Consider the following 15,426-nt stretch of genomic DNA (forward strand, 5'->3'; position numbering starts at 1 on the left):
CGCGTGCTGGCCGCCCGGTGCTCTCCAGGGCACCGTTAGGGTGTAGAGCTTTGACAATCGTAATAACTTTTTTGTGAGTTAGGCTTAACAGTTATCATTACATGTATACATATACACACACTCTCGCGTCTGTGTGTTCAGCAGCTACACTCCTGGCAGTGGTAGCCGAACAATAATTTTATCGCAAAACCAATAATTAGCTTCAGTATGTTGATGTTTGAACAGCAATTCTTTTCTCAAAAAGAATAACATACAATGAGAAAAACATGTGAAGGAGAAACAACGGGCTTATATTTTTACTCAGAGGGGAAAGTCTTCAGGAATTATGGACAAAACCGTGTGAGAGCGTTAATCTGAGCAGGAGAAAGCGAGGGTTGCGCATGTGGCCTGTCCGTGGCGTACCCGACAGGCACGTGCTCACCATCTGCGCCTCTTGCAGGGCACGGGCGCCGACGAGGCCTACTTCATAGCGAAGGAGATTCTCGCCACAGAACGCACATACCTGAAGGATTTAGAAGTTATCACTGTGGTATGAAAACTAAGTCTTTTATTACTTTGATTTTCTTCATATTTCTTAATTCTAAACCAGAGACGGAAGAGCCCTCCTAAGAAGTACCTCTCAGCCATCATGAGATCTACCTGTACATGTTCTGTGAAACACATTTAAACAATGTCTAAGTCGGGTCAGAATATTGGGTCCATTTTTTCATAAAACTGAGACTATAGCCACTTGAAGCTTTTCACCAGAATTGTTCTCGTGTAATATTGGGAAAATCTGGTGGCCAGTCAAGAGGAAGCCATGGCATGTGAGCTGTCCTCAGGGGGACTCTGGGTCAGCGCAGGCCCCTGTGGCCGCAGCCCCGGGGTGATCCCTCAGTCACCCGAGCTCTGCTCTCCCCGCAGTGGTTCCGAAGCGCCGTGGTCAAGGAGGACGCCATGCCTGCGGACCTGATGACGCTGCTCTTCTCCAACATCGACCCCATCTACGAGTTCCACAGGGGCTTCCTGTGTGAGGTGGAGCAGAGGCTGGCACTCTGGTAATGCCCAACCCCGTGCCCGCCCCGCACACGCGGCCGCCCCCGCACACACGGCCGCCCCTCGTCACCACCGCTGCTTTCGGGAACCTCCCAGCTTCAGACGCTAATTCACCAGAGTCATTGAAGTCTATTTTTAAAACGTGTGAGGAGGAGTAGACAGTAATAATCACTTTTATTCATATTGCTTCAGAAGAATGAGCAAAGTTGGTTAAAAGTAGATGATTCTATTTTTTTCCTAATTACTGTCTTTTAGAGAATGGCCCAGAGTAAAGATGCTTCTGTCAGGCACAGGCCTCCACCTCCAAGGAGCTCACTGCTGTCCTGGCCGTGCTGGGACGGCTGGCCCACGAGATGGATCAGCGTGGATCTCACAAGCCTTCCTGAGGTGTGATTGTATTTGTCCATCTCTGCTCCAGGGAAGGACCTTCCGGTGCCCAGGCCCCAGGCAGCCACCAGCGGATCGGGGACGTCCTGCTCAGGAACATGCGCCAGTTAAAGGTAGCGACTCCGGGCGAGCACCTGCCGTGCAGCACAGTGTGCCCTCCGGACCACGTTCCCTGGAACAGCACTCACCTCAGAGCTGCTTCCCCCAAGGACAGTGTCCTCCCTAACAACCCCTTCACAGGAGCGCCCCTCATTCCTCTAAGAACGGCATCAAGCCAGGACGGAATTCCCTCGGGGCAGCCATCCCCTGGGAGCACCATCATTCCCGGTGCCCAGCCTTCCCGTCCAGGCAGCTCTTCCCTCCGAGCAGCACTCGGTCAGGACAGGGCTCCTTCCTCTAGGAACCAGGCCCCTCAGGCACCCTCTCCCCTCAGAGCAGCCTCCAGGGAAGTGCGCTGGACTCACCCGGGACATGAGCCCCGGGCCCAGGTGCCGGTGTTGCTGAGCTTGCTGAGCTCCCGCCTGGACAGGGTGTGCAGAGCCTGTCCAGGGGTTGTTAGGGTTTGCGTCCACTCTCCTTCTGGGCTCATAGTTCAGGGGTTTTTCTTCAGAGGCATTAGAGTTTCATGGGAAGGATTGGCTGTAGGTCACCAGGTCAGCAGCGCAGAGGAAGCGGAGGCCTTCTCCTGAGGGCCGGTCACCACAGGCGTTGGAACCAGCGGCTGTGCTTTCACTGCACAGGGTCCTGCTCTTGCTGAACAGATGGGATGGGCCTCTCCCGCCCATGCATCTGTCCTGGGAGCTCTCGCATCTAGCCTGAGACTCTGGGGGCCCTTCCACCGCTGTCTTCTACCCGCTTGCATCGCTCCAAGTCCCCAAGCCTTCGCTGTTGTGCCCATTCACTGGGAGGCGGGCACCTCCATCCCAAGCCTGTCCCACCTCCACCCAATCCGCCCAGAGTCCTGAGGTCCTTCCGGTCCATTCCGCTCCTAGACACCTGAGGGGCCACAGGCTCGCTTACGCTGTCTTCAGAGAGCCCTGCGTGAAGAGCTCCATTCTGCCCAGAGCCCCATTTTTTACCCCCACACACTTTTTGGTTTTCTGAGCCAGGTTCATTAGTAAGTGTTATCTATCCCAAAAGCCCTTACAAAACATTTATTTCAAAATATATATAAATCTGTTTGATTGAGCTTATACCACACAAGTCACATGCAATGTTCATTAAAACAAACTGATTGAATGTTAGAAACTTCTAGAAGGTAGGGACCAGTTGAGTTTACTATGACTGAAACACTGCCAGCCCGTACATGTATGCACATGGTGCTGTAAACAGTGTCAGGAGTGACCCTCCCTCTCTGGCAAGTGGGTTGAACACACTCTGCCTGCTCTGGAGTGTGGCTGGTGGAGAGCTCCCTGCTGGCACCTGAGGCGGGTACAGCCCTCAGCCTCAGCGCTTCATCTGCAGAGTGAGGTGACGCCTGTGGTCTTCCCCCACCCCCCCAGGAGGTTTGAGGGCAGTCAGCAGCGCAGGGGTAGTTTCGCTGTGGACAAGCCGCTGCCCTCCTGCTGGCGTGAGGTTGGGTTGGGGTGGAGCCTCCGTGGGGCAGGATGGACCCCAGGGGGCTGGAAACCCAGCTGACACGCCCTGGCCATTGTCCTCTGTCTGCCCCATTGGGACTCCCAGCCTGTGTGTGATGTCCACACGGGGAGCCAGACAGGAGGCCACTCCCCAGCCGGACGCCCTGGCCGTTGTCCTCTGTTCTGCCCCATTGGGACTCCCAGCCTGTGTGATGTCCACACGGGGAGCCAGACAGGAGGCCACTCCCCCCGGATGCCCTCTCAGGTCCCTGGCCTAACGAGCCCCTGTGGTGCCTCCGCAGCAGTTCACGGGCTGCTTCCAGAGGCTCGATGAGGTCCTGACGGAACTGGAGAAGGCCACCAAACGCTTCAAGAAGCTGGAGACCGTGTACAAAGAGTTCGAGCTCCAGAAGGTCTGCTACTTGCCTCTCAACACGTTCTTGCTGAAGCCCATCCAGCGACTGGTGCACTACCGCCTGCTGCTGCGGCGGCTGTGCGGGCACTACGCGCCCGGGCACCGCGACTACCCCGACTGCTGTGGTGAGTGGGGCTGCCGTGCCGTGCTGAGGGAGGAGCAGCATTGGCAAACCTGCAGGCTTCGGCTCCCTTATTTGGGAAGCACAGGGTGTGTGCACTCCCCTCCCCAGGGGCCAAGTCTGCAGCGGGCAGAGCTGGCACTGCCCACCCTCCTCCCCAGCTGATGGAGGCCAGCAGGCCCTGGGTCTGCACAGGCCAGTACGCCCTTCGGCCCCACTGCCCCAGCAAGGCCTTGCCCTGCTCCAAATCTGAACCACGAGTGAAGGGATCCAATCGTCCTGGAGGAGCTCCCCCTGTGCAGTGGGGGTGGGATGACCCTAGAGTGACCTGCTACCTGGAGGTATTTCTGTTCTGCAAGCCTTGACGCTAAAACTCAAACATTTGGTCCAGGGTGGCTGTTAGAAGTTTCTGTCATAGACAGACTTTATCATTTTTGTGTGTTAAAGGAACAAAAGAATAAACCCTGACCTTTTTAACCTACAATATCACCTCTAGTTGTAGGATAAATTTAGTGCAGGAAGTTACTCTCTATAGGAAGGTTTTTACAAGTGAATTCACCATCATCGTTACAAGTAAAAGATAAAAGACTGGCACTACTTCTTGCTGGTCTCCCATAGTTATAAATGGGTACAATTAAGATGTTTTCTGCTGAATGAGAAACAAAATGGATCATATGATGTTGACAAATCTCTTCTTTATTCTAAAAGCAAATGTTTTGTGTTTGCTACAAAGGAAAAGACAAAATTGTCAAAAATATTTCCAAGCATTTTCAGGGAAATAAAGTGCAGCAACATTAAAAATGCTGCCATGCTGGCCTCTGTCAGTCTTTTCCTGCAAGGGGGAGGGGGGGGCAGTGCTAGGGGGAGAGGGTGGCCCCTCTCCAGGTCATCAGGGAGGCCATGCCCATGGAGAAGGCCGGGCGCCCTCACTATTCAGGTTCCTCATCAGTCAAACCATCTCATGGGCTGATGCAAAAGCCAAATGAGGCTGCACTTCTGAAAGTGCTTTGTAAATTGTGGACGCAACATGGTGCCAACAACTGGCACCTGGACGGGTTTGCTTCAGCCGTCTCCGGAGGGCTCAGCTGATGGAGTCCCTTCCCACCACGACCCACCTCCCACAGAGCCAAGGAAGAAGGCCCCTGGGCTGTAGTTGTTACCAGCCCTTTTGGTCTTCCCAAGAGTTGGGCTTGAGCCTGTTGGACAAAAGGAGGTACCTCCGGCTTGGGGCTTAGAGAAGATGTCCTTGCATCTTAATTTTATCCTTCATTCAGTAAGGGGTTCCCAGGGCTGTGCCTGGGCTGGCCAGGTGCTAAGTGTTCATTGAAGGTTTGTCAACATCACGCTGGTTCTGTGGAGACCCAGGCACAGGATGGTACTGTGTCCAGCAGCCCTGCATCAGGTCCAAAGCACATCCCCAGCATCTGGCAGCTTCTAGTTCCAGCCCAAGGGCAGCCAAACCTTTCATCCCTGCACTCCATGCACACATGTCCAAGGGCAAGGTGGCACTGGGTGCCATCCAGGGCAGACACAGACACGTGGGGCCAGGCAGCCTACAGTGAACAAGCAAAGTGAAGAATCTTTACCAACAGTGTGTCACTCAGATCTGAGCTGGGCCCTGAGGGCTAGCGAGGTCAGAGATGGGCCGGAGCTCAGGAGTCTGCACAGAGCAACTCCAGGTGTCCGCCCTGTGTTAGCATCACCAAGGCTCTTATAATGGGTCATTTATGAGTGAGTAATTCATCTCCCCAGGTGCTTCCTATCTGACTTCATCCTCCTAAAGCTCTGGGGAAGGTATTGTCCCCTCCGCTGAAGAGGGACCGAGCCAGCACTCACAGACCTCCATTTACCAGACTCACAGAGCTGGAGCTGAGAAGGTGCAGAGTTGGGTGGGGTGGATGTCACCTGTGCTTCTTGGGACCTCGAGGGGCAGTGGCCAGGCAGTCAGCGGGATCCTCATGAGAAGATATCAGGCCCCCATCAGTGGTGGAGACCAGGAGACAGGAAGATGTGGTCACTGCATGTGGGATTGGGCCCGTCTGGCCAACAGCTGCTCCCAGTGTCCTGGTCAGGTCTCTAATGACCACTCAATATCTGAGGTTGTGTTTCGTCTGAATATGTTTTCCTTCCTGATTCTAAATTTTCATAACTTGGCTTGAACTATAAGATTAGCATCTGCACCTCCATTCAAAGAGAAAATTACTAATACTTTGAAGGTGCAAATTATTTAGACTTTAAACTACAGTAAATGATTTTTCCCTAAAGAACAAATACTGCCTTGCCTGTAACATTAGTTACTTACAAAGAAAGGCTGTTCTTTCTCTTGACCACATCTGAGTGTTGGCTAGTCAGTAGTTTGGGCTGAACAAATTCAAGTTGTGGGTCATCTGCAGGAACCTGCCCTTGTGCCTTAGCTATGGGTAGAGTTTGAGTGGAGTGTTCCTTGAATTAAAACGGCTTTTTAAATGCCAGTTCTGGCCCAGCCAGCGTGACTCAGTGGTGAGTGTTGACCTATGACCCAGGAGGTTGCAGTTCGATTCTGGTCAGGGCACATGTCTGGGCTGCAAGCTCAATTCTTAGTGGGGAGCATGTAGAAAGAAGCTGACCAATGATTCTCTCTCATCATTGGTGTTTCTGTCTCTCTCTCTTCCCTTCCTCTCTGAAATCAATAAAAATATTTTTTAATAAAAATAAAATGCTAGTTCTGCCCTGGCCACTGTAGCTCAGCTGGTTGGAGCATCTTCCCATACACCAAAAGATCACTGGTTTGATTACCAGTCAGGGTACATACCCAGGTTTCGAGTTCAATCCCCAGTCAGGGCAAATATGGGAGGCAATTGATGGATGTTTCACTCTCGCATCCATGTTTCTCTCTCTCCCTCTCCCTTCCTCTCTCATCTAAAATTGATAGAAGCATGTCCTTGGATGAGGATTTTAAAAAATAAAATGCCAGTTCCTGTCAAAAAGTGGTGCTGGCAGGGGAACAGGGTTGTCTGTGCCACCCCTCGCCCACCTGCCTAGGTGCCTGTACTGAGGGATCTCTTCACACAGATGCCCTCCAGGTCATCACGGAAGTGACCTCCATACTACAACACAGCCTCGTCCGACTGGAGAACCTCCAGAAGCTGACAGAGCTGCAGCGGGACTTGGTTGGCATAGAGAACCTCATCGCTCCAGGCAGGGTAAGTGACTCAGAAAGTTCTTTGCACTGGTTACTTCATTGTTTTGGTTGAGATATAATTCACATACCACAGAATTCACCTTTCAACGTGCGCAACTCAGTTTTTCTCCATGTGGAACTCATGGCTTCATCTCTATGGCTGAACTTTCCAGAAGCTTCTCAATAAGAGCAGCACGCTTTGCTTTACATGACGGCCTTAGTGTAGCCAGCCTGCTGTAAGGTGCTCAGCAGATGGTTTGGAGACTGAGTTAATTGGCACCCAGACAGGCCCCGAGTGACCATGAGGAGCAGACAGGAAGGAGGAAGGCAGAAAGGTGCGGAGGGTCCTTGAGCATCTGGGCAGGAGGGCACCGGTGAAGGGCTGGATGGGGCTGTGAGGGTCTCATCCAAGGGCTCAGAGAAGCAACATGGTGACATCAGCCAGGCACTGGCCCCGCCAGCATGCTATCTGCTGAGGCGGCTGTGGGCCCACACAATGCAGACCTCATTGCTGTCTTTCAGGAGTTCATCCGTGAGGGCTGCCTGCACAAGCTCACCAGGAAGGGCCTGCAGCAGAGAATGTTCTTTCTGGTAGGTGGATGGGCAGCAGTTGTGTTAGGGGACTATGCCAGCACGTTGGGCCAGGTGGGCAGCCTCAAAGTCAGGAGCCATGTGAGGGTCACAGAACACATCCAGGCCAGTTGCCGTCCTGATTCTGTCTGTGGATGAGCAAAGCCAGCACATAGAAAATTCCACGTGCCTGTGGCTGCAGGGATGTCCATCCTGCCGAGCTGCCAGCTCACAGGATCTTGCTGTCCGGCTGTGACTCTGGGAGCTGAGGCCCTCCCAGCCAGTCCCTGCTGCCACCAGCTTTCCTGTCATCTGCTTCTTCCTCACGTCCAGTTAGATCCAGACCTCAGCATCCTGTATGAGGGGTGACTGGGCCAAGGACATCTGCTGGTTTGTGTGGTTACTAGTTACTTCTAGTCAAAAACTATTGTATGAATGAAATAAAAATCCCTTTTGCGCCAAAAATCTCCAGCAAGCTGAATAGATTTGATAACACCATCAAGCCCTTGGAGTTGAAGTTCATCTGACAGTTAAAACCCTGTTACTTGTTTTTTAAATGATTTATCTAAAGCTGCCTGGCTCAGTTCTCAGATATGTTGCTGTACACAAGCAGAGGTGTCTCGGGAACCAGCCACTTCCGGATCCGGGGCCTCCTCCCACTTCGTGGCATGCTGGTGAGTGCTGAGGAACCGGCTGTGGTATTTGGGATTCAACCGGCTAGCTTAAAGCACCTGTTGGTCTGTTTCTATCTGTTGTGGTTACTGTTTTTGGTGCTCAAACAGCTGCCTCTGCAGCCCCTCCAGACTCAACCCTGGGGCCACCACCAGCACCTGCAGGATAAGCCCCCAACTCACCTTGTCCACATGCCACTCCCAGGGTGGGAGGTGCGATGAAAGACCCCAGGCAGGCGCGGGGGCCACTCTGCTGCTGGAGGGGTGGGAGCTGACACAGGTTTTGAAAGACAAAACCAAACCACCACATCTTAAGACTGTTGAGTTCCTACTTCTTTGATTTGTATCTCTTTTATATTGACAATATTGGTCCTGCATGGCATCATTAGTTATCACACACACACACACACACACACACACACACACACACGGATACACACACAGCTTTAATACAGTCAGACGTGCCCTGGCCAGGTGGCTCAGTTAGTGGGAGCATTGTCCCATACACCAGGAGGTTTGTGGGTTCAATTCCCAGTCAGGACACATACTTAGGTTGCACATTCAATCCCTGATCAGGGTGTGTATAGGAGGCAACTGATTGATGTATCTCTCTCCCACACACACCTTTTCCTCTCTCTAAAACATATCCTTGGCTGAGGATTATTAAAATAAAAAACACATGCTACCACTGATGGGGAAGCTATGGGCTGGAGAAGCTCCCAGTGAGCTGGCGCCTGGCTTCTTTCCTCTGAGTCCAGTGTGAGGTCCAGGCAGTGATCTCTTGTGTGGCATCCAGTTTGCCCTTTGCCCTTTAACCTCCATTTCCACTCTGTTGTTGCTGGCCTGGGCTGTTAGGGATCCTGCTGGTCTGGGAGCACTCTGTCTACCACACTCTGTCTAGCATGTCCCCATCCCCACGGTCACAGCTGCAACATGACACTTGTAATTCTCTGATGAATAGAAATTCTTCATTTTAATGTGATCCAGTTGTTAGCCACCTCCTGTGTGGTCAGTTCATTTTATGGCCTGAAGAGAGACCTTCATTTGCCCTCCGTGTAAGTCTGCACTCAGCCTGGAACCCACATTTAGGAATGGTAGATAGGAGGCCCCGTTTAGAGGTGCCATGGGTCCAGAGCATCTGACTGCAGCGAGTATCTCTCCCTGAGGCCCCCCAGCCAGGCCTCCCCTCCAGGTGTCCGTGGGTGGGGTCCGATCATGCTCTGCTCTGTTGTGCCTGGCCCGCTGTCTCGATTTCTGCACTCAAAGCAGCCCTGCACGCACCCCATCTTCTTCTAGGGTGTCTTGCCTTTCCCGGCCCTCAGGGTCCCTCCGAGCTTCTCCAGCTCTCAGCAAGGAGGATCAGTATGAAAGTGCTCACCTGCCATTACTGGAAGCAGACCCCCTCTGTTTTTATAATTATGCTTTCATTATAGAAAAAAATAACTAAAAATATAAAACGAAAATCAGTCACAATTTTACCAACCACCAATAAGCACTGTTGGCGTTTTACAAAATGCCCTTCCAGCTTCACGAGTAGACCGAGGGTTTTTGCTGCCACAGTGGACTCACTTTTACAAGCTGTTTTGTGGCTGCACTGGTTTTGCTTAGCAGTGTGTCATGGACGTGCTCGTATCCTCTGTGCCCTCACCACCGTGTCAAGTGGAGATGAGATGAACGGCACACTGGGGAGCCAGCCCGTTCACTTGACTGGCTCGCTATCCCGCACACTCCAGCTGCATCTAGCATTTCAGAATTAGAAGTAGCACCACTGTGTGCCTCTCTACACCTCAACCACATCCTCGAAATAAATTCCAAAAGGCGTTGTGTGGACGTAGTGTGCCATGTCCAGTGTGAGTGTTGCTGCTCCGTGGCTGTCGGAGCATTTGCACTGGGACCGTCGCACTGAGCACATCTAAGGCTGCACCATCTGCACAGCTCTGGGGAGCACTGGGGACTCCCCCTCATCTTTTCCAGTTTGGTGAGTGGAGCAACCCAGGGACGTCAGTGAGGCTGGCTGGGTCCTTGTCTCCTGGCACTCCTTCTAGGAGGCATTCATGTCTATCACGCTGGTCTCCATGATGTTAGCTTTTCATGCACTTTTGTGACAGTTATAAAGAGGCCAGCCAACCCTCACATGTCAGAAATGCTTTCCCCAGCTAGTAACTCCTTTTTACTTTGCCTGCAGTTTGGTTTTACCTTGTAGAATTGAAACCCATCTGGGCAGGGATTGTGTTTGTCTTGTTCCTAGAACAGTATGTGGCACATTCTTGCTGAGAGTGAACTTAGACTCTGTAGTCAGATCTGTCCATCTTTTCCTTTAGGGCTCCTGTCCTTGGTGTGGGCTCAAAAAGTCCCTCCCATGCCAAGAGTATATTGGCACAGTATTCCCTGGTACAGTTATGGTTTCATTTTTCTCAATTAATCTACCTAAAATATTTCATTGGATGTTATTAGATTGGGACTCATTTTCTGCCATATAATCCGTTTTCCCCTTATTCATTGGACCCTTCATATTCTGATTTTGAAGGCTGCCTTGACCATATAAATAGCCCTTGTTTTCATGCTTGGGCTCTTTCTGGGCGTTTGTGTGTTTCTCATCAGTCCACACTCTTCTAATTTGTGGTGTTATGTGTTACAGTCACTGTCTAGGGCAGTTGTTCTCAACCTTCTGACCCTTTAAATACAGTTCATGTTGTGACCCAACCATAAAATTATTTTCGTTGCTACTTCATAACTGTAATGTTGCTACTGTTGTGAATCGTAATGTAAATATCTGATATGCAGGATGGTCTTAGGCGACCCCTGTGAAAGGGTCATTCGACTGCCAAAGGGGTCACGACCCACAGGTTGAGAACTGCTGGTCTAGGGGAATTAGTTTCATCCCTCACTTGTCCTCCTTTTTAAAAAATTTTTTGCTATTCTCAAGTATTTAATTCTTCCAGTAAATTTCTGAATAATTTGGACAAGTTCCTTCAAAAAACACCATTGAGATTTCTCTTGAAATTGCATTGCAGTCATATGCCATATAATGATGGGGCTATACATTTGGGAAATGTGCCATGCTGTGATTTTGTCATGTGAATATCAGACCACACCTGCACAAACTTAAGTGGTTCAGCCCACTACACACCTAGGCTGTGCAACTATAACACAATGTTATTTGTGTATCTAAACATAGAAAAGATACTATAAAAATACGGTATAAAAATGAAAGTGGAAAAAAATATTAAAAATAGTATAACTGAATAGAGCACTTACCGTGAATGGAGATTATAGGACTGCAAGTTGCTCTGGGTGAGTCAGTGGGTAGTGAGTGGACATGAGGGTCTGGGACATCACTGCACACAACTGTAGACTTTATAAACCCTGTACAGTGAGGCTACATTCAATGTATAAAACATGATTTTAATCAAGCACAAGAGAAAATGATGACATCAAGAGATGACACGGTAAACACAAGATATATGAGGGTGCCGCCAATGTAACACAGCTGTTTTACAATAAACTGCTTTTTAATCATCAAAAGAGTACACGCTAAAACAATGATGAAAATTATGGTATAGTAAATACATAAACCAGTGACATAGTAGTTTATTAAGTATTACATACCTTACATAACTGTATTACTATACTTTTATATGACTGGTGGCAGGTTTGTTTACACCAATATCACCACAAACTCAAGAGTAATGTGTTATGCTAGGACATTAGGACCTCTGCATCACTAGGTGATAAGAATTTTTCAGTTCTATTATAATCTCATAGGACCACTGTCATATATGTGATCTGTTGTTGATGGAAATGATATATGGCAATTAACTGTAAAATTACATATTGGGGAAATACTAACATCTTGACAACCTTCTCCTGCTGGTCATTGCTCATGTTAATTTTAGATTTTTTATGTTCAATGTAAGGCTCAGTGGTTGACATCCTATAGGCTCTGCACAGGGAAGCTGTCTGTTCTACGGAGTGATCTGTAACTTGGCTGAACCTAGGGAAGGATGATAACTCTTGGCTTGAGAAAGAGAACCTTTATCATGTTAACAGTTTCTTTCAGATTCTAAGAAATATTATCAGAAATAATATGATGAACTTTAGCAAAGTTCTTTTGAGCATTTAGAGAAATGATCACTATTTTCCCTTTGACGTTGTGACAAAGTTATTGCTTTTATCACCTCCTAGGGTCAAACCATCCTTCCATTCCTAGAACAACCTTTCTTGGTCACAGGATAATTTGTCTGCTTTTAGGCTTGAGTAGGAATATTTTATTTTTAAGTTACAGTGGGGCCTTGACTTAAGAGTTTAATTCGTTCCGTGACGGAGCTCATAACTCAAATTACTCGTATGTCACGAGTGAGACACGTGATGCTGGGCTGATGTGGCGTTCACTGCGCCAACTAGCGGTGGGGTATCTGAAGCTGGCTCGTAACCCGAATTTTAGCTTGCAACTCAAAGCAAAAAATCAGCCAAGAGACGGCTTGTATCTCGAAAAACTCGTTAGTCAGGACACTCGTAAGTCAAGGCCCCACTGTATTTCGTTTAGTCATTTATAGCTGAGATTACTCTGTATAGGTTTTTCTTTGAATCTAACTTTGTTAGGTTTTGGTACCAAGTTTATAAAATGAATTGTCCAACTCCCTATTTAATGATAATGCTCAACACTTTCTCCTGTGCTTGATTTTCAGCTAATAGTACTGGACCCACCGGTGAGTAGTTGGGTGCCCTGTGGCCCACAGCTTACCCACCTGGGTGGCAAGTGCCATGGTGTGAGGACTCCTTATGCCTCCCATAGCCCCTTGTAGAGTCAGCATAGACTTGGACAGCACAGAATTTTCACATCACCTGTGTTGTGCTTTAAGCTTGTGTCAGCCAGCCCTGCTCCTGGTCCAGACTTCTACCTCTTCTCCCACCCATAGGTAGAAGAAAGCAAGAGTGAGTGGTCTGTTCCACACTGTTTTACTATTTATGCAGCTCAAAAAACAATCGTGGTGGCAGCCAGGTAAGAGCCTTTCACATCTGCATCCCAGTGGGCCCTGGGAGCCCATGAGCCAGAGTTCCCTCTGAGTGATGAGAGTGTCATTCCCACAGTCAGGAGTGATGTGTGCCCCTTGAGCACTGCTTCTCCAGTGGTGGGGAGCTAGAGAACGTCTCCACAGACTGGCCATGGCACTGCCAAGCTGCTTCCTGCCCTTGACAATAACAGGTCTGTGAAGACTATCGGTCTCCAGGGGCACAAGCTCTTTGGCACACTCAAGTTAAGGGGCAGTGCCAGCGGGTTAGTGGAAGAACGACAGGGCAGCCAGGCTGGGGCCCTCCTCACCTGCACCCTAGCCCCTAGCTGTGCAGTGAGGCTGATGGGCCACAACTCAGGGGCAAATGGCCACTTTCCCCTATTCGACATCAGACCAACAAAGGAGGGGCAGCCTGACCTCCGTCAGCCCATGCTGTGCTGTCCTCCCCTGGGGGAGCCAGCGGACTCCAGCGTTTCTCCTTCTCTCAGGCAGGCATCCACCAGCTCCCACCAGGAAACAATGATCCAGGAAACAACCAGTCTTGTATCTGAGACTTTAAACCTTGTTTTAGGAACAGACGACCCCTAGAGAACTCCAGTCCACACCAAGGTGCTGCCCTCCCTCCTCCTGCCCCTGGCAGCCCACAGAGGGATGCAGGCTGGGCCTCCAGCAGCACTCTGGACCATCCTTTGAACCCTGAGACAGGCATCCCGCACTCCTGTCCCCTCTGAGAGATTGTGCGGGCCCTGAGGGCCAGCTCTGAGCCTCAGCCCGCCCTCCCGCCCCTCCCTCTCCCCACAGCACTCAGCTGGAAAAGGAGAAGTGGATGCATGACCTGAACAATGCCATTGAAGCGGCAAAGAGCAGCGGCAACATGACCCTGGCTCTGCCAAGCAGCGCGGTGTGCATTCCTCCCCGCAGTGAGTTCTGGCTGAGACCCCCTGCACTGAGGAAGCTTTCCTGTAAACCGGTTTCCTCGGTCATGTTCTACCCACTAAGCCCACGTGCTCTTATACAAGGTTCCAGGCGGAAGGGCAAGCTCTTCCGGCAGAAGCCCATATGGTTTTGCTCTTGGCCTGGGCACAAAGGGATAGCTCCCCTGCTCTCAGGGCTCCATTCACCAGCGTGGTCCTGTCCCCTCTGAGCAGATGCCTGACTTCTCCCCCAGGACCCTCCGATGAAGTCTCCCTGGAGCAGGAGTCAGAAGATGATGCACATGGTCCCCACAGCTCCTCGGAGGGGCCTGGCCAGCACCGGGCCAACACCACGGTGCACGTGTGCTGGTACCGGAACACCAGTGTCTCCAGAGCTGACCACAGCGCAGCCGTTGAGGTATGAGGTATAACTGGCAAAGCACCCTCTCAGCTTGTGCTTGCTGAGGGTAAGGGACCCTGGGGATCGCAGGCAGCAGGACTGGGCCAGGCCATGGCGAGCTGCCTCCTGCTCTCTTTGGGCAGGAAATTGGTTTGGAAAAGTCTCCTCAGGCATAGTGGCCAGAGCTGTGGAGTGACAGTCACCCTCAGGACTAGAGCCACCCAGTGAGGAAAACTCAGAGCCCCGTGTGCTGGGAAGAACAGGGAAACTGGTGTCTCCAGAGGCTCTCCACAGGGCCTGTCACCAGGAGCTCCCACCCCTCACCAGTCAGGGGTGCCTGTGAACAGGAGTGTCCCCTGACTTGAGCAGCTCAGACATCTGTGCTATCCTGTGGGTGCCTGCTTGGGTGGTGAAGGCCGCAGATGTGCTCAGAACCCGTGCCCCTCACGGTGAGGGCACAGAAAGAAGTGTGGTACCAGCAGGAGGGTGGGAGGTGCGAAAGGAGGGGGCACTGCAGAGAAGGGTCAGCCCTGGGCCAGGGCTCCCAACGTATCAGCACAAGAGCGCCTCAGTCCTAAGGCTGCCCAGCGGATACCTGCTTGGGCTGGGGTTACCTCCCTGCCCTCACCCAGCATGTGAAAGAACCTTCTAGACTTGGCTGCACATGGTCTATTACAGCATTCTCCCTTCGTGCTAGGGCATTTGTGAGGATGGGGAGGGGGGGGGCTGGCTGTATTCTTGGGGGGCACACCTGCTCCCAGGAGATCCCAAGAGGATGGAGCCGGGGGGTGATTGCTCTGATGGGCGGCGGTCTTGGGACCTTAACTAATGCACTTTTGCTTTTTCCTTTTAGAACCAGCTTTCAGGGTATCTGCTAAGAAAGTTCAAAAACAGTAATGGCTGGCAGAAGCTCTGGGTGGTCTTCACCAATTTCTGCTTGTTCTTCTACAAAACACATCAGGTAGGGGTGTTTACCAGGGCCCAGGGTAGCCTGCCATGGTGCTAGAGGGCCCACCATGCCCTTCTCTCTCACTTCAGAATGTCCTTACCCTCCCCCAGGGCCTCTGGGCCTGTGTGACCCTACTGGCACAGGATGGGAGGGGAGGGGAGGGGAGGGGAAGGGAGGGGAGGGGAGGGGAGGGGAGGGGAGGGGGGGAGAAG

At 51.1% G+C, this 15,426-nt stretch overlaps 1 protein-coding gene across 1 annotated transcript in view; it reads left to right on the forward strand.

The window, feature by feature from the left end:
• FARP2 (FERM, ARH/RhoGEF and pleckstrin domain protein 2) overlaps window positions 1-15,426 on the forward strand; it is an 89,767-nt gene that overhangs the window by 73,237 nt on the left and 1,104 nt on the right. The window contains exons 16-26 of the mRNA XM_081096268.1: window positions 440-529; window positions 904-1,037; window positions 1,454-1,535; window positions 3,302-3,539; window positions 6,587-6,717; window positions 7,218-7,286; window positions 7,850-7,939; window positions 12,856-12,938; window positions 13,753-13,871; window positions 14,120-14,283; window positions 15,119-15,226. Of these exons, the coding sequence (XP_080952394.1) occupies window positions 440-529; window positions 904-1,037; window positions 1,454-1,535; window positions 3,302-3,539; window positions 6,587-6,717; window positions 7,218-7,286; window positions 7,850-7,939; window positions 12,856-12,938; window positions 13,753-13,871; window positions 14,120-14,283; window positions 15,119-15,226 (1,308 nt within the window). The remainder of the gene's footprint in view (window positions 1-439; window positions 530-903; window positions 1,038-1,453; window positions 1,536-3,301; window positions 3,540-6,586; window positions 6,718-7,217; window positions 7,287-7,849; window positions 7,940-12,855; window positions 12,939-13,752; window positions 13,872-14,119; window positions 14,284-15,118; window positions 15,227-15,426) is intronic.

Source organism: Myotis nattereri, assembly GCF_964212035.1.
Source record: "Myotis nattereri genome assembly, chromosome: 7".
Classification (NCBI taxonomy): Eukaryota; Metazoa; Chordata; class Mammalia; order Chiroptera; family Vespertilionidae; genus Myotis; species Myotis nattereri.